The 19,041-nt window shown below is 35.6% G+C and overlaps 4 protein-coding genes across 8 annotated transcripts; all 4 read left to right on the forward strand.

Annotated features, from left to right (window-relative positions):
* The first annotated feature begins 589 nt into the window (after positions 1-589).
* Positions 590-4,164, forward strand: LOC103871878. The gene is made up of 2 exons (XM_009150195.3): positions 590-1,948; positions 3,757-4,164. Exons 1-2 carry the CDS (start codon positions 1,622-1,624, stop codon positions 3,925-3,927), a joined length of 498 nt encoding a protein of 165 aa, XP_009148443.1. The 5' UTR covers positions 590-1,621; the 3' UTR covers positions 3,928-4,164.
* A 253-nt stretch (positions 4,165-4,417) lies between these two features.
* LOC103871879 lies at positions 4,418-6,356 on the forward strand. The gene has a single exon (XM_009150196.3). The coding sequence runs from the start codon at positions 5,396-5,398 to the stop codon at positions 6,224-6,226; it is 831 nt and encodes a 276-aa protein (XP_009148444.1). The 5' UTR covers positions 4,418-5,395; the 3' UTR covers positions 6,227-6,356.
* A 3,028-nt stretch (positions 6,357-9,384) lies between these two features.
* On the forward strand, positions 9,385-13,854 carry LOC103871880 (protein STRUBBELIG). The gene is made up of 16 exons (XM_009150197.3): positions 9,385-10,003; positions 10,307-10,436; positions 10,536-10,607; positions 10,706-10,771; positions 10,851-10,922; positions 10,999-11,070; positions 11,146-11,217; positions 11,290-11,355; positions 11,438-11,503; positions 11,576-12,039; positions 12,118-12,476; positions 12,552-12,823; positions 12,899-13,037; positions 13,118-13,233; positions 13,322-13,478; positions 13,568-13,854. The coding sequence occupies exons 1-16, from the start codon at positions 9,910-9,912 to the stop codon at positions 13,628-13,630; spliced, it is 2,280 nt and encodes a 759-aa protein (XP_009148445.1). The 5' UTR covers positions 9,385-9,909; the 3' UTR covers positions 13,631-13,854.
* Positions 13,855-14,129: 275 nt separating this feature from the next.
* Positions 14,130-18,967, forward strand: LOC103871881. Of its 5 annotated transcripts, none has more exons than XM_009150198.3 (17): positions 14,130-15,197; positions 15,854-15,973; positions 16,056-16,148; positions 16,259-16,360; positions 16,450-16,485; positions 16,574-16,684; positions 16,780-16,863; positions 16,960-17,078; positions 17,186-17,287; positions 17,366-17,482; positions 17,575-17,640; positions 17,734-17,800; positions 17,897-17,950; positions 18,113-18,208; positions 18,299-18,325; positions 18,428-18,463; positions 18,555-18,967. In XM_009150198.3, exons 3-17 carry the CDS (start codon positions 16,068-16,070, stop codon positions 18,756-18,758), a joined length of 1,302 nt encoding a protein of 433 aa, XP_009148446.1. In that variant the 5' UTR covers positions 14,130-15,197; positions 15,854-15,973; positions 16,056-16,067; the 3' UTR covers positions 18,759-18,967. The 5 variants fall into 5 exon arrangements, with proteins under 5 accessions (XP_009148446.1, XP_009148447.1, XP_009148448.1 ...); XM_009150199.3 differs by having other exon boundaries at positions 16,065-16,148; XM_009150200.3 differs by having other exon boundaries at positions 15,895-15,973.
* Positions 18,968-19,041: the final 74 nt, after the last annotated feature.

A 19,041-nucleotide genomic window follows, 5' to 3' on the forward strand; every position in this document is an offset into this window, starting at 1 on the left:
TTTTAATTTTATATTATTGAAAGATATTAAAAAATCACATTAAATATATAACAAAAATATTTATATTTTTTCTTATATGTTATATTTAAATTTTTCAAAACGTCTATATATTATTAGAAATTTGAATATTCCCACTCTGAAAATTTTGTGATCAATAGATTATTTTTTTGTTATAATAAGTTACAAATGATCATAAAATATAACGCATATGAATTTTTATTTAATAAATATTCAAACTAAATAATATATATATATATATAAACACTAATGATTTAAATCAACAAGATTGGCTGATCAATTTAGTCGTCGAGTTGAAATCTTTCAAAAGTATGTGAAAGACTAAAGTCAAAGTAAATATGGATTTAGAATAGTAGTAATATTTTACTAACCAAATATCAAAAAAAAACCGAACCGAACCGAAACCAACCCGATATCCGGATTGAACACCCGTAATCCAAATGAAGCCAAACTATTGTTTCATTCTCCAAAATATAATAAAAATAATAACTTAATCCCGCGCAAGGCGCGGGTCTTATCCTAGTGTAGATGATGTAACAAGAGAGAGATTGGTACAAAACAAATAGGTTTGAACAAACACAAAAACTCGGTTTTGTATAAAATGTGAATTACATAAAAAATATATTGCCACCAGAGATATCTTTCCTCACTTCCTTATCCACTATTGAACTCCATGCACGATGGATCACTTTTACTGGACTTCCAACGCTCATGCGCATTAGCTCTGAATCTTGGCTTAGATTTTGACATGTATTTCCATCATTCAACTTTTAACTTTGTGGAATGAATAAAGTTAAAAAAAAAACTGTGGAATGGAGTTTGTTCTCCCTTGTGAACTGTGATGCATTGTATTGTCCCCTCTTATCTCTAATCTTGTTCCACCACATGTGTACTTTTATTAAGAGAATCTACTTGCTTGCTTCTTGTTTCTGTTGCTTCGGTTTCGTTTACAAAACCTTCCAGTAAACCAAGAAAAGCGACTAATCGGATTAAAGTAATGTCTATTCTTGGTTCTGGTTAGATCTTTGTTACTTGTCCAAATTCTAACAATAGTAAAAAGTATTAGTATGTTATTTCTTATTGTACTTTTCTCTCGACAAATGGTATCACTTTGATTCAGATCTGCAAAAATAAAGTACTGACTTAATATATTACGTGTAGTTTATACTTTAGGATAAACCAATTATGCTTGCTAAAAATAATCATCCAGTCACGCGTGTCGTTAATGGTACAAAGTATGTTCGTCGTGATCAAAAAAATAAAAGTTAAAGATTCTGCCTATACGTATGCTATTTTGTTCATTAATCAAACTCAAAAAGTGTTTTAGTAAACAAAAAACACTATTCTCTTTGTAAATTTTGCAGGAAAAGCTGTGCAATAAAGGACAACATGTGTGTTCCCGAAAAGTTACAAAATTTAATTTAAAATCCCAAAACTTTCACATTCTCACATATTAGCCCCACTTAGCTCCCTTTCTTCTTCTACTCTTCTTCATCTCAATAGCTCACTCACTTCCCTCACATATCTCTCTCTGTTTCGCCATTAACGAACTTTCAAAAACGCTAAAATTCAAACTAACTTCTGTTCGGTTTTAATATCAGAAATGAGAGAGCTTGAGCGGTTGAAGACGAGCATTAACCTTCATCAATGGCCACCCATTGGAGCTCCGATGAATCTCCGGCGAGAAGAGCCGTGGAAATCTCGATTCGACGACTCAGTCAACGCCGTCTCGTTCGGTTTCGTCGCAACGGCTATTCTCATCTCAATGTTCCTCGTCATGGCTATCTTCGAGAGACTGATCCGGACCACCACCACTACTACTACTACTACTACTAACCAAGATTCATCTTCTGGTCGGGTCCTTTCGGGTATGGATTCTCGGGTCGGGTTCAACGGCGCAGCATCTAAGCTCGGTTATCAATCTCCAAAGGCAAGTACTTTTTACTTTTCGCTTCGCTAAGAATAAAGTCGTAAAACATAGATTCCTTAATTGTCGCGTTATTGTCTGATTAGTACTGTTAAGTTAAGTGTTAAAACACTTTGATTCCCGTCAAATCTGATTTTGACACGTGTGATGAACTTCTGGTAAAACAAGAACTAAAAGAAAGCTTCTGTTTTTCTTAATTGTGTACTAGACACAAAAGGTTTAGCTTTTGCTTAATTATTATTCCAAATAAAAGTTTACATTTTTAAGTTTTGGGGTTATTTTCATTTGATGTGAACACGTTCATCTCAAAAGCAAATGAAGAAAACATCATAGAGGTTTTGATTCTGTGTACTATTTGAGTATTGAAAGAGACCAAACATTGCACATGCTTTTACATAATCAACATTAAAGATGTCTCACTCACACATGCATACACTATTTGACTATATATATATAGATGTATATATGGTGATGCATTCATTGATTTCTTTCGTCATTCAGAATCAGAGGCGTGCCTACATTGTATTGAAAAAGGCATTCGCCTTAGGCCTCCGAATAATATTACGTTTTCTAGGGTCTCAAAATTTAAAATAATTTTTATTTTAGTTGCTTAAACTTATTTCTAAAAAAAAAATTTCACGAGAATCGAATAACTTAATTTCTAAATCCATATATTTTTTTCTTATAGGACACAACATAACATATTTACTTAATAAATTTATTCTTGTAAGTGTTAAACTTATGTATTTCATGAAGGTGATATATCGTATTAGAAAATTGTTTTTTTTATAGTTGTATATAAATATATTTTTAAAACTTGCCTTAGGCCCCTAAAATCCTTTGCACGGCACTGTTCAGAATCTCCTGTTTTAATTTTTTTTGCTTCTTCATAATGACTAAAGGAGACAAGGAACAAGTGTAATAAAGTCTTGTTTGTTGGAGATTGATTCGTTTATAAGTATTATTGACGTGTAAATACAAAAAACTATGCGTGTTGTAGATGGAAAATGAGGTCTAACGTCCAAGTCTAATAAGACCATGTGTGACTGACATGTCCTAGGAACACAAATGACCCCACAAGCTTTCTTGAAACCTAACATCCCTCCTATTCTAGAGTTAAGTCATGTTCTTGTGGATTAAATGGAGACTGCATAGTCTTCTTGACTCCAAAGACCAATGCCAGTAAGATCTTAATCCATATGTGAACTTGAATGGAGTTATTAGAGAAATAGTAGCACATTAAAGAGTTTGCTCTTCATTGTCATATTGCTGGAATAATAGTTTCATGTGGAGTTTTAAATTCTAAATAGCAGTAGGTTAACATTGGTCATAAACGGCTATTGAATCCCACTTGTGTTTCGAGAAACGGGTCAAAGATTGAATTAGGTCTTCCTCCCTGATGATCGTGGGACCTCTTTTTATACCTTGTTTTCTTGTTAGATATACTCGTTTTGATAAAGACTGACTGGCATTTATAGATTGATTTTGCATGGTTATGGAACAAACCATGTGATCATAGACTAGATAGAACCATTCCAAGACATGGGAGGACCCATAAATGTAAACTTAAGCCAAGTGTGTTTGCCCCTTTCCTTGCTCTTAACTTGAGTTTCTGTTGGGGAACAATGACACATGTATTAGATCTGTCATTGTCTTCTCCCACTCAAATTATCTCATTTGCTAATGTGTTTTGTTGGCTCATGAAATAAATTTATTATGAGAATCTTTTGCTTCTATCTGTTGGCTTTTTGTTTGTGTTTTTCTTTTAAATTTATGAATGACTGATTTTTTCTGATGTATTAATCATGCAGATGACTGTTTACACAAACGGTGTATCGGTATTGATGCCAGGAGATGATATCCCTACTTTCATCGCGCATCCAGCGCCCGTGCCATGTCCTCAACGCATCATCTCACAGTCTCAGCATCAACATAGCTCATCGAGTGATTCTTCCAACTCAAACTCCATTCAAGAATGTTGAAAGACTGTTTATTTGATCTCGTATCGCCACCACCATTGGCTTTATTAAAACATTTCAAGCCACCAACCACATTGAGCTGAGTTGAGTTTGGCATCTGATGTTTTTTTTTCTCCTGATGATTCCGCTACATTTATTGGGTTCGGGAGTTATTTATGCGTATTTTATGTACATAGCATTAGGATTGAAACTGGTTTCTCCTTGGTTTAATTAAGCATATATATTCAAGATTTGACACTAGTTTTATAATTTCTCTGCCATTTGCTAGTTACATGAGAGAGAGAAGAGAGTATAGTCACTTTTTTCTTTCTCAAAGATTTGGAACTTTGCACACAACTCTTATCTTCACCTCTAAAGTCCAATCCTCACTGGAGTTACTTCACACTAGTAAACTGATATAAAAATCAACATCTAACTTGCTTGTTATGTGTTCAAAGAAAAAAAAAACTTGCTTGTTATGGTAAATGGGCTTGGGACTTGGGTTTTGTGTACACCTTTAATCTTTATGTTAGTGAGTGAAAGAATCTGTAATTTTCTGGATTTTGGAATGTAGCCAATAGCCATATGACTCTCTTGTTTGTGTAGTCAATATCGATTCGACTACTATGTAAATGGTACATGTATATAACTTTATCGTCTGGTCATTCTAAATGGCACTTCTGTCATATGTTGTACCACTGTTTTTTGGAAAAGTTGACTTATACAAGTCTTTCGCATGTGTGACTTTTAGAATCCACATATAGTATAGGGAAATATATTTTCTTGCATCAAAATAAAATTTTAATTTATCTATGTTTCAAGAGTTTTTAAAGCATGCGTATCTTGGTCCAAAAAAAAAAGCATGCGTATCTCTTAGACGGATTGAATGAAGAGTGTAGATTTCACAGTTTGGATTGACCAAGTCCGCACACACATGCAAGATAATGCTTACGAGTTCACAGTCACAGTAAACTTGTACTTATAGATCATGCCAGTACAAATCTGTAAAATAGATATCAATATTAATTACGTGATGTACTATTTTACCCGATAAAAAAAAAGAGAGAAATATGTCATAATAATAAACAAAATTTTATGCGTAATTTGCATGGTGGTGACTGCCTGACTGGTGTGTACATATGGAGTGGTGATAGCAGTTTTGTTTTAATGACTGGTCATTTTCTTAAATTTAATTCAAATAGTTTCCGTAGTTAACGCTGTAGCCACTTGCTAGGTGGCACACAACAAAACCATGTTTTTTAAAAAAAACTTATCATTCTGACTATTAACTGTTATCAACTCATCTTTAAACATTTTTTAGGCTTACTGTAATGAATAGAAAAAATATAAACGTCGGTGAAAAGTTAGTTTTTCTCACTTAAATCCAAAATATTGCCGATAAATACCCATACATGTCTCCCTACACATCCAGTCTCTGCTACTATCATAACACAGCATAAAAGAAAAAGAAAAAACTACGCCGTTGTCTATTATGGGTTGTTGCATTTCCGCCACAGCCACCGCCACTGCCACCACCGACAAGAAAAATGAGCCTGTCTCCAGAAAGAACACAACAGCACTGTCTCCGGTAGCCGTTGTCGAGGAAGAGACAGTAGTCAAAGAAGTCTTGTCCGAAACCACATTGGTAACTTCACTAAACGACAATTCGGCAATGGAAACGACAAGGAACAAGGTTCCAGAAGAGGAGGTGGAGGAGGAGAAGAAACCTGGAGCTGTCGACGCTGATCCTGACCCGGTTTTAGCCGAGAAAGGTTCGGTTGAACCGGGAAAAGGATCAGAGGTTTCGGAAGTTTGCAGTTTGAGCGAGAGCTTGCTTTCTATCGTGAGTGGGTGCGACGAGGAAGAAGTGAAACAGAGGAAACTGCATGGAGTGAGACAGAGGTCTCCGGCGAAATATCGGGACCGGGTCGTGGCTAATAACTACCCGACCCGGAGAACAGATATGTCTCCACGTAAGAGAAACATCGAAGGAGGAGGAGAAGGAGCTGGCTCGGTGAGGATGGTGCCATCGGGTACGGGTCAGAGAGACCCGACTGAGAGGTCCGAGAGGAGGAGGTCCAGGTCGCCGGCAATCAACAGGCCCGTCATGGTGGGGCCGAGTCGGAATCATTATGTAAGTACGGACAATGGTGGTGTAATGATGAAAAAAGGTCAGTCTCCGGGCCGGGTGAGACCTTATCCGAATAAAAACGGGTCGGAGCAAGACTGTCATCGTCAGTGGCCGAGTCAGAATGATAATTCTACCTCTAATGATTCGTTTGAAAACCCTCTTGTATCCTTAGAGTGTTTCATTTTTCTATGAGATTATTATTATTGCGAAGAAGAATATTCCGGAGCATAATACTCGAATTATCGATGGATTTTAATCAAAGAATTTGTTTAGCTTTGTATTGGATCTATTCTCAGTATTCATAAGTTTGGCAATTTCAAGATTTGTTTGGTTGTGTCTAAAATATATTTTCAGTTTTTCGGTAACAATAAGAGTAAGGAGAAGATATATTTCCATTTTTCGGCAATTATAAGAGTAAGGAAAAAGATAAAATCAATAAAGAAATTATATGAACGTATGTTTGAGTTGTTGGACGGCAAAAGATTTGCTTCTCTGACATCATTATTATATTTTCTGACAGAAAAAATCAGACGCAAGCAAAAAAGGGTTGGTAACTTTGACTCCCCTAAAAAGTTTGTTACCATACACAAAATTCAAATAACATGTAAACTAAGTTTAGTCTAACTATGTATCTTTATGTTATGATCTTCAACTAATCAACTTGAGTATGTTGTGTGTATTATAAACTATATGAAATACTTAACAATATAGTTATTTAATCAACCTAGTCAAAGAGTTGATTAAGCTTTTGAATGTTTATGTATAAACTATAAAGTCTAATTGCTAAATAAATACAATATAATATTATTGAATTTCGGATTTCTAAGATTTTTATGCGCATTTTCTTTCCAAAATATATAGTATTTGATATTATGGATACACAATTCATACTCCAAACTATATACTAGTATATAATGAGATTCTTCTATGCTGAACACAGAGAGAGTCAAAAATGTCCATGTAACAAATGACAAAACCTAGTTCATCGTATATATGTTCAAATTGTTTGATATGTTCTGACTTGTGTATTCGCAGCCTTACTCAAATCCTCTATATACAGACTATGTAGGATTATGCTATCTTATTTTAGATCTCCAACCGTGTAAAATAATTATGGGATCCTTCAATTTGATTATTTCACTTTTACACTTAGAGATTTAGGGGTTTTCACATTACAAACAGTTGATTACATTTGTTTGGTAGACCATTCAAACATTTTTCTTTCCTATAGCAATTTTCTTTACTAGTTAGGCTCATCTTTGGAGAAAGCATTGTAATAGATTTTGCTTTTTAACGGTTTCTAATATCGTGATTCGTGAGTTTTCAAGACTATATGATTTATAACGGATTAAAATTTGGTAGGGCAGAAAATGCTGGGAGGGCCGATGTCAAAACCAAAATTTGAAGTAAAATGAAGCTAGTGTGATTTTGAATAAGCGAATTATGTGCCTTGGATCCTCTGGTAACAGGTGACCAAAAAGTACCCTTTGCATTCTTTAATCTTGTTTCGCTTTTTGGGGATAATGAGAGACCATCTTAAACATTGAGGACAAATAATAAAGCCTAACTTTACAAGATGTATATTTCGCCTATAAACACTTTTTTAAAGAGACCTATAGTTCGCACTCACATTAATGCATCGCCAAAGCTCATAAGTCATAACTAATTTTTGTTTGTATATTAGTACTACAATGATCGTTCGCATTAACATAACGTTTGAATTGATAGTTCAACTACTGGATACCCTATCTACTTGAATCCTAATCTATCTTGATTGTTTGATATGGTGTGAAAAAAACATTTTAATTGTGACAGTTCATTTCACTTTTAATATCAATGGTTTTATAGTAGTTGAACTGCTAATTATGTAGAGTGAGAGATCATGTTCAAGTTTGACCACTTTGATTTCTTAAAATATTTAAAACGACTAGAATATAAAATTATTCTACTAGTTTAGTTTCGGTCTACAATTTTCTAGTTGAATTTGCGAATTATTTTCAAATGTAGAGTTAAGTAAAACCAAATTTTAATTCGGTATTTGTATGTAGTATTGGTTAGGTTTAATCTAATTGGCATCTTGGTCTGACCAAAACAATGGTAGGAATCATACCGTAGTTGTAAGTTGTCACTAGCGGGAGGTTTCCTTCAAGTGGGCTTGACGATACATAATCGACCAATTTAGGCCCATATCTTCACTTGTTAAAGGCCATTAGAATATTGTTGTGCATTTATTTTCAGCTTTTGCATATAGTCTCAGTAACCAATACACTTTGTCAAGATTAGTCAAGGTGCAAAACCAGCAATAGTCGACGGCTTCAGTTTGCTGGTGTTATTACTCGGGTCATTAATAGCTCATGCAGATATATAGTCACACATGAGTATCAAAGTAAATCTTATCTCAAACTAAGAAAACATGCATGCCAAAAAATTATTAGTACCATTGATTGTTCACACGTCCTTCACTTCACTACATGACCAAAACAACAAGATACAAATTAAATATATCATTTTCTTAAGAAATTGGTAAGAAGTGATAGTAAGTTGTAACTGTAAACACAAAACCAGAATTATTAATTGCTAATATGATATCCACAAAGTGCAATTATGAAATTGTCTCTCTTTTTCAAAAGGTTATACCACAAAAAAAATCAAATAACAGTGATAAGTTTTAATATGGTAAGTGTTTCTACTTTCCAAATAATGTAATATAGTTCATTGAAACTAAAAAAATGTAATTGAACTAAGACAACATCAACCAAATAGTTTTTTAGAGCAAGAAGCGGCTAACCCACATTCTTAAACTATAGTCTTCACTCTCTATCTTGGGAGTTATGTCCTGCTTCACCACCTATTGGTGGCTTCTTTGTTTTTATGTTACTGTCTTTTCCTTTGTTACTCTGTTTTGTTGAGGTTGTTTAACCTCTATACTTTCCTTGAGGCTTGCCTCGGCTTGGGTCTTTGGCTCTTGCTTTTGAATATGAAATCCAGCGTTAAAAAAAAAAAAAAAACTAAGACAACATCAACCAAATAGTTTGAATTGTGGTATCAAAACTTGTAGACAGAAAAAACTACGAGAACAATCTCACAATCAACCATTTATACCCACCAAGAAGCATTAAACTACAATAACGTAAAACGGGAGTGATATGTTGACATCGTGGGGTCTCACTCTCTTCTCCCATAATACAACACTTTGCAGAGCTTTTCCACTTCACTGCTTTCATGGCCCATCACACTTAATAGGTTGCAAGTCTGCCAATTTAATCAGAAGAAAATGATGTAACCATAACTACTTCTTGTTGTATCATTTGGATTTATTGGCCTAGGTGAATTAATGGATCACATATTATTAGGATTATATATGTTATTTGTGGATATAAAGTATTTGAATGGTTCCAGAACGGATACAAGTTGCTGTAATAAAATGTGATCCGACTATCACAATCTTTGTTTCAAACGAAGAATGTTTTCCTTTATTTTCTTGGACAACACAATTTTTTGTAATGAATTTCTCATAATGATATTAACTTGTAGTTATACCTAAAGGCATTAGAAAAAGCCATTTACATCAAAGATATTAAATACACGAAGAAACTATAGTTAGATGAGCAATGGCGACAAAGAAAAAAACATTAAAATTTGAGACGAAGCCTTCAACTAAAAAAAACAAAGCCGTTTGCGCTCGTTCTTCAAGACAAAACACACTCACTACTCTCTACTCTTTCTCTCTCTCTTGAATTCCGACGAAATTATGTTTCACTTTCCGTTTTAATTCCTTCTCCTTTTTCTTTCCACAGTAACTCATAATCTTCGTTTACCTCAAAGTTTTCTTGGAAGCAGACACTCTAATCCGAGTTCAAGTAAAGAGTGAAGCTATGATCTTTACAAGTCGACAAGTGTTCTTTGTTCTCTCTGTTTTGGCCTTGACAACAATGCCCTTCTCCGCTGGAGTCACCAATCTCCGAGATGGTAATAATCTCTCTTCTTAATGCCTATCTGTTTACTTTAGTTTATTGAACTCACTAGATTTTGAGTTCTGTCAAGTGAAAGTGACTACTTGCATCAGTTTTAGGGTAAACTAGGTAAACCATTAGCTTTGTCTTCGCTGCTCCAGATTGGTAGATTCTATTGCTTTGAGACTAGACTCAAAAACCCTAAAAGTTTTGTTAGGGTGTTCACTCCAAGACCCTGAAAGTGTCCTACTTATTCTCTTTTTTTTTTTTTTTAGAAATTGTGGAAGATGGTTTTGTGATGGGGTTTGTTTTCTTGCAGTTTCTGCGATTAATAACTTGTACATTACTTTGGGAGCACCGTCTCTACATCGGTGGCTTGCTTTTGGAGGAGACCCTTGTGGAGAAAAGTGGCAAGGTGTTGTCTGTGATTCCTCAAACATCACTGAAATGTACACTTCATCTTCTTCTTCTGCTCTTTTAACTTCTCACCAAAGATAAGAAGATTTATTCAGGTTCTGACCAGGTGTGATTATTGTTGTTGGCTGCAGAAGTATACGCGGCATGAAGGTTGGTGGAAGCTTAAGTGACACCCTTGCTGATTTTTCATCTATCCAAGTCATGTAAGCAAAGCCTTCTTGTTTCATCTACATGCTTCCTTTTGAGCCTTCTTGACTAATAAATAACGTATACACTTTCCCTCCCTTGTTTATATGGACAGGGACTTCAGTGACAATCACATCTCAGGGACAATTCCACAGGCTTTGCCTTCTACCATCCGAAACCTGTGCGTTTTGAGAATTGATTTAACAGTTCCAAACAGCTAAACACATTCACACTTTTGGTTTCATTTGTCTTTGTTTCAGATCTCTCTCTAGCAACCGCTTCACTGGGAATATACCCTTTACACTGTCCTTTTTAACCGAGTTGTCAGAACTGTAAGTCTTTGGATACTGTTTCTCGCATCTCTAGTCTTTTTATCTTTTCTGATACTCTTTACTTTTCCCCCTACAGGTCGTTAGGGAACAATGTTTTATCAGGAGAGATTCCAGATTACTTTCAGCAGTTAACAAAACTGACTAAACTGTATGTTTTCTACTTTCTTCTTTCCTTCCTCTTGGGGGGTTCTTCCATGCTTACGCATTTAGTATCTAATTGCAGGGACTTATCGGCTAACATACTGGAAGGCCGTTTACCTCCTTCCATGGGAGACTTAGCTGCTCTCAAGATACTGTAAGTTTCATAGATTCAGTAAAGACAGATTGTTACCATTGCTTCTATAAATCTAATGTGGTTAGACTGCAGATATCTGCAGGACAACAAGCTCATTGGAACACTTGATGTTATAGAAGATCTCTCCTTAACCGATTTGTAATATTTTTTACTCTTTGTTCTTGACTCTAAAGCCAACTTCATTAACTTACTTATACCGTATAATATCTTTTTGGTTCAGGAATGTAGCAAACAACTTATTCTCTGGACCTATACCTCCAAATCTATTAAAAGTCCCAAACTTCAAGTTAAGTATGTTTTATAATTGTAATTTTTTTTTGCTTCAGCCATTCAAGTTTTGTTGTCATTACAACTGCAGAAAAGATGGAACTCCATTCAATACATCAATTATAACACCGCCTCCACCTGCTGCTGATCCTCCTCCCGCTACTCACCATGCTCCTCCTCTTCCTCGTGTCCCTCCTGTCTCCAATGTTCCTCCTGCTCCTTTTGCTCCACTGCTACCACCACCACCACCTTTGGTTTGGTCACCACCTTCTGATAACGTAGGAGGTGATCCCTGGAACTCTGGGTCAGGACAACCCACTTTGCAAATATCACCTCCTTCAGGTTCAGGGTCAGGAAAGTTCTGGTCCACACAGAGAATCATTCTAGTCGTTTCCTCAGTGGCTATAATTGTTCTCGTATCCGGCTTGTGTGTTACACTTTGGAGATGTTGCAGAGGGAAGAAGTATAACCGTTATGGAGCTGATGCTCGTAAAGATTTACAACGACCGTACTTCAATAAACCTCCATCTCAACCAACCCCCACTTTGGGAAAAGGTACACTGATTAAAAAGAAAAAACAAAACTTACTTGAGTGTTGTGGCTCACTGGCTTTCTTTTGTTGTTTTTTTGCAGTTTCTAGGGAGCCTATGGTTAAGCCTTACGATGGATATGGAGGTGGAGACAGGAAGTATGGTTATCCTATGCCGCCACCACGGCCTGAAGAGAGCAGGAGAGCGATTCCTCCTGCTTCGTATTATAACAAGGATGTGCAAAAGCCGCTACAACAACCACCGAGGCGTTTCCAGTCTAATGACGATTCTGCTGCTTCAAAGAGAGCAGCTCATTTTCCTCCAGGGTTGAATTCTTCATCTTCGGCTACTGTTTTCACCGTTGCTTCACTTCAGCAGTACACAAATGGTTTCTCTGAAGAGCTTATCATCGGTGAAGGGTCGCTTGGTAATGTTTACCGAGCCGTGTTTCCTCATGGCAAGGTGTGTTAATACTTTCCCTCTTAACCTAGTACTTATCCATTTTGCACTCTTAAACTCAGTCTCTGTGATGTGTAGTATCTTGCGGTGAAGAAGCTGAGCAATACAATCAACAAAACGCAGAGTGATGGGGAGTTCCTCAACCTAGTCTCCAATGTTTTGAAGCTTAAACGAGGGAATATATTGGAGTTTCTTGGTTACTGTAATGAGTATGGTCAACGGCTGCTTGTGTATGAGTACTGTCCTAATGGATCATTACAAGATGCGTTGCATTTGGATCGCAAATTGCACAAGAAGCTCACTTGGAATGTGCGTATTAATATTGCTTTAGGAGCTTCCAAGGCATTACAGTAAGTTTAAACGAACCTCAAAAATGTCTATATTTGGGACATGTAGAGGAACTTTATGAGTGTGTTTGGTTTCAGGTTCCTTCACGAGGTATGCCAACCACCGGTTGTACACCAAAACTTCAAATCTTCCAAGGTTCTCCTTGATGAGAAGCTCTCAGTCCGTGTTGCAGACAGCGGTTTGGCTTATATGTTACCACCACGTCCAACGAGTCAGGTAATAAAAAATCTATGTGTTGTCTGGTTGTGAAGATCCCAAAACCTGACATAAGAGCGTGAGTGATGTTTGCTTTGTAGGTGGCGGGTTATGCGGCTCCTGAGGTGGAGTATGGAAGCTACACGTGTCAGAGCGATGTATATAGCCTTGGGGTTGTTATGTTAGAATTGCTCACTGGACGCAGACCATTTGACAGGTTAGCATACATACTCTAAAGAGATAAAGAGATTAAAGATTATGATACAAACGAGAACATGTAAGAGCAAGCCCGTTATTTTTTCCAGGACAAGGCCGAGGGGACATCAGACACTAGCTCAGTGGGCTATACCTAGGCTTCATGACATAGATGCGTTGACAAGAATGGTTGATCCGTCGTTACATGGAGCTTATCCGAAGAAATCGTTGTCACGTTTTGCAGATATCATATCACGTTCTCTCCAGGTAAATTTTTCACTTAGATTCATCACCATATTAAGTGAGAGAGCATTAGATAAATGAACTAACCCCTTTTGACTTCTTTTGATGTATAGATGGAGCCAGGATTCAGACCGCCCGTATCAGAAATTGTCCAAGATCTTCAACATATGATCTAAGAAGATATACAAGCCTTGGACTACAACGCAGAAGGATATTTTATTTGTCAGATTCTTGTTTATTCCTTTGATGAATGTAACGTATGAACAATCCGGTTGCAGCTTTTAATTACTTGTTTGGTAGGTTAACTAGAGACGTATGTATTTGAAACCGTGGTTGAGTTTGGAAATGTCTTGGGACGTGAAAATATCATATGATCAGAAACACAATCATCGTGAACATCTCCAATTAAGCACTAATATTTTGTTAACGCAATATAGCTTCGTCTATTTTGTTCTAAACAACTTTAAAGAATTATGTAACAATATGTTCTTACTTCTTACCTAAAACTAAAACACACGGTTACGTATTAAAATGTAGTCACAGTCAGTTACGTGCAATGTCATTTTTCAGTATTGTTTTAGTAGCAAAAGAGGGAGAGGTTACGTTTATTGCCCTTATTTCTTAACGGGATAAATGATCAAAGAAGCTTATACCGTTGCATATTGCAACTCTTCCACATTTGGCTATTCGATAATGGTAATCTTATTAAATGTCATGCATGATTTCTACTAAAAAAACATTTATCCACTATATAATATCAAACTTGCAAATTTTGTTCTTCTAGTATATTTTAGCTAACTAAAACTGAAACTTCTAAACTCTCACCGACTTGGTAATTGAAAACGTTTTACCGCTTCTGCCGTTTCGGGATTTCTTCGAACTTTTTACTCTTTAGACTTTTAGTTCCTGTAGCATTACTTAGATGATAATTCCATTGGCTAATGCTACTTACTAGGTAAAATAAAATCATGTGGTTAAGTATAAAACAATCGTGTAAATATATTTAAACCATTTGAATATAGTATATCTACATAAGCTTTTTTAAGAAGAGAGAAAAAAGTTTGGAATACTACATTTTTGCATGCACCAATTCACTTTAGTTTGGTTCAATCATGTTGATATTCAAAGATGAAAAAAAAAAACAATTGGAAAACCAAAAACATAGAGCTAAAAAACCGGATTCGTTATAAGCCACATTAGTTGCACGAATCAAGAAGAAGAAGAACAGAGAAGAAAATGAAACTTATTGGGTTCCGGAGTGGCGTAAGGAGTGAACTACATAAAACTCCGGTCTCAATGAAGTTATTGTAAAAGAACGCAAAACATGGAATTTTCTTTTCTTTACTTTTTTTTATACTATTAGAATACTATCGTAAACGGTATAGCAGAATCCAAGTTTCAAAGTACGATTTAAAAATAAAACAAAAATTGTATATATTTGTCAACCAAGTAAGTAAGATTAACACGGGGTAGGACACGAGTCGCGATACTTTTATTCTTTTTAAAATTGTCTTAATTTGATATTATTATTTTTTGTTAGATAGGTTTCGTTTTCGTCTCGTTCAGTCTGATCGATAATACTAAATTTATCGTGACCTATAAAAGTTCCCCAGTTTTTTTTCTTGTTTCTCTTTCATGCAAAAGCAAACAAACTCTTCTTCTCTTGTGTTCTCTCTCTCTCTCTAGCTGGCTCTTGTCTTCTCTCGTCAAAGTGATTCTGCATGCTTCAGACTTTTCTCAAAGGTCTTCTTCGTCTGATACCTGATTTTCTATTTATGTTCCGTGAATTTATTTTCTTTGGTGGTCGTCTTTGATAATTATTGTCGCTTTTAAGATCCTAAAATTTATAAATCAAACACACACAGCCATTAAATTTCATCATTGACCATTGTCGATTCCATTCTCTGTCTTTTTGTAAACAGAGGAATTTGAATGATTTCTTATTATGTGTGTGTGTTTCTTCTCTCCTTGTCTATAAGTTTTGCAAATCAATGAGAGCTTTTTATATATTAACGTTATATGAACAACAAACAGTAATTATTACTCTTCGTTAGATCTATACAATTAGTAAACTCATCCCTAAATTTTTTTAAATTTCGTTCCTTTTAAAAAAACATGGGGCCCCAGATAGTAAAACCCGAAGAACGCCATCTTTCTGTTGCTGTTACAAAACTTGCCGCTTCAATTTTTTATTGCTCTTTTTCTGGAAACTTTTATATTTTTCTAGTTGCTTATATATATATAATATATGCAGGGGATTCTAAAATTTCATTTTTATTGAAAATATTGTGTTGTGCATTAGCTGTATCTAGAGCGTCTGATTTCAGTTTCCTCTGTTGCTACTCTCGTTTGTGCTTTGTTTAGCGTGACTATTTTGTCTCTTCTTCTGGATAATTCAGACTGATCATACGAGCGACATGCATTGGTCTTGAATTCACAGCCTATTAAACTGAGATTCAGTGAGTGAGGTCTGGTTTAAAGTGTTCTTGTTCTCTGTTCTTGGGAGAACACAAAAGCAGGTGAGAGTTTTCTGCTTCTTGTACGATTTGTAACTTCTTGCGTTGAATTGTTTTTTTTTAATTTCTAATTATGATTGTGTAGCAAATATAGATTATGGAACATGGTTTGCCGGCTATGAAGTCGATCAAATCATTGAAGTCATTTGTCAAGAGAAGAAACAATCCTCAAGATGTGGTAGGCTTGGTCTAGTTAGTAGAACCTCAATTATATTCGAGTTATTATTATTATACCGTTTTGGACTACTAGCTCGGAATCTCATGGTAAAACGTTTCTGAGTCTTGCAGGGTAAATCCGGGTGGAGAGTAAAACCTTTTTTGCTTCTCATGTGTACAGCACTTTTGATCTTTTGGTATAAGACCACTAATATTCAATTCGAAGAGACTGAGGTAATCTTGGAACCAAAATTCTATCATTTTGATCTCTTTGGATGTGTTGGTTTGATTAGTAAACTCCTTTTATTACTTGTACCTTTCAGCTAGAGGAAGCAGATTATCCCTTTGACATGGCAGTGGTAACATTTTGGTACTCTGCACTATTATCTTATATCGTCTTCATTTGTAAACAGTTTAATGTAAAGTTCACTCCTGGACTGTATCAAGGAATCTGAACCAGTCGATGAGAAACTAAAAGGCTTGCCGCGTGGTATCTTACAGCCTAGATCGGACCTTGAACTAAAGCCTCTCTGGTCTAGCAATAGTTTAAGGGCAAAGGTTAGTGCTTCTGCATCAAGAATTATGACAAATATAATCGAATCTCTCTCCGGCTAGAGGATTTTCTGATGTGTATCGTGATTGTTAAAACACAGGGTGTTGAAATGACTAACCGTAACTTGTTGGCCGTACCCGTAGGCATTAAGCAAAAGGGTAATGTCGATGCCATGGTAAAGAAGGTATTATATATGTTTTTCTGAGTTGATCCTAAGTTAATCCTAGGCATTGAAGAACTATTAGGTTTCATATGTAAAGTTTTTTTTGTGTCTTCTCAGTTTCGTCCAGCGAATTTCACTGTTGTTCTTTTCCATTACGATGGAAATATGGATAAATGGTGGGATCTTGAGTGGAGTTCAAAGGCCATTCATATAGTTGCACAGAACCAGACGAAATGGTACTTATCTTTTCTTTTCCAATGCATAACATTGAGACAATGTTTTGTTTATATGTTTCACTTGTGTAACATTGGTTTATTATATGTTTCTTTTTCTTGATTTTCAGGTGGTTTGCAAAACGATTTCTCCATCCGGACGTTGTATCCATTTATGATTATGTTTTTCTTTGGGATGAGGATCTTGGAGTTGAGAACTTCACACCAGAGAGGTAAATTTCAGTTTCATTTTGAAAATCTTATAGTGAGATTTATGAAGATCGAGTGTGACACCAATCATTTTTCTGAAGGTATTTGAAGATAGTTAAAGCAGAGGGACTGGAGATATCTCAACCGGCTTTGGACCGCAACTCGACTGAAATCCACCACAAGATCACACTCCGTTCCAGAACAAAGAAATTTCATAGGTTCAAATATACTTCAATAGGAGAGAGTTTTTCTCTTTGTTTGTTTTCAAAGTGTTTGGCACTTAATGTACAACATGATGTCATGAACACAGGAGAGTTTACATCAATAGAGGCACTAAGAAATGTTCTAATACTAGTGAAGATCCTCCTTGCACAGGGTAATGGCTTAGTAGGCGACAGAATAATTTCTGTGAATTGTTGAGTATATATATATATTTAAATGATAACACTTTCTTTTTGCTGTTTTGTAGATTTGTTGAAGGAATGGCTCCTGTGTTTTCAAGAGCTGCTTGGTTTTGCACTTGGAATCTTATACAGGTAAAATATTTTTCACTTGCCGTTATTTATCTATAGAAAGTTAACTGCTCCCTTCAACTTTTTTACTTGAGGTCATTTTTGTTTTGGCTTTTTTAGAATGACTTGGTTCATGGATGGGGAATGGATATGAAACTTGGGTATTGTGCACAGGTGATCCCACTTCTCTTTCAAAATATTGCTCTAATTTATTATCTTTCTGAAATGAACATCTTAGTCCTTTTTGAAACCTTGAAATAGTCTAAAAACATTATGGTTCAGCAACTTTTCGTTTGATTGTCTCACATTTATGAGAATGGTTTGAACGTGTTTTAGGGAGACAGGAAAATGAAGGTAGGGATCGTGGATAGAGAGTACATCTTTCATCAAGGCATTCAAACTTTGGGTGAGAGTGTACCTTCTGATAAGAAGGTATGATCTTTTCTAAATCCGAACTCGTTTTGATCTCGATGAACGAACGCTTTACGTTATATAACTCGTTTGTTTCTCTAATACCTGCAGACCAGAACTCGTGACGTTAGGACTAACGTAAGTTTTATTGACATCAAAACACTCTCCACACTTTTTGGCATCCAACCAGAGAAAAGCTAACTAACACCTTTATGATTCTTTTTCATCATATTTTCACAGAGACATGGCCATACAACATTTGATTCAAGAACCTCGGTGAGTAAATATCTATACAACTATCTTCTTTGGTTTATCGTTATAGAAGCTAAAAAAAACTTAGCAACGTAGTGTGTGATGAAACAAGTAGATAAGGAGGCAGTCGACATGGGAGCTTCAAAGGTTTGAAGAACGATGGAAAAAAGCGGTGGAAGAAGACAAGAACTGGATCGATCCATTTTCATCGAGCTCGAAGAAGAAGCAGAAGAGTAACAGCATTAGTAACAGAAGACTAAAGCGTGGTAACACTCACAGGGTGAAGCATAAGAGAAGTCAAGAGACATCAACAGCATAACGCATAAGAGTAGCATAAACAAGGATTTTTTTTACACGAGAGATTTGCTTAGTTTTTGTAATTAGTTTTATATTATTTAACTCAGTTATTTAGGAAGAAAATAAGTTTATAACCTTGTTTAACATCCCAAATATTTTACTTTAAGAATTGGGGAAATCCAAAAGAGATAAATCTAAAATGAAAATGGTTTACAAATTAAAATTGGTTAATTTGTCTTCATCTGTTCTCTATGTCTTTCGTGTTTAATTTTAATATATACTCTTTCATGTCAATTGTAGTTTTA

Source organism: Brassica rapa, chromosome A06 (genome assembly GCF_000309985.2).
Source record: "Brassica rapa cultivar Chiifu-401-42 chromosome A06, CAAS_Brap_v3.01, whole genome shotgun sequence".
Lineage (NCBI taxonomy): Eukaryota > Viridiplantae > Streptophyta > Magnoliopsida > Brassicales > Brassicaceae > Brassica > Brassica rapa.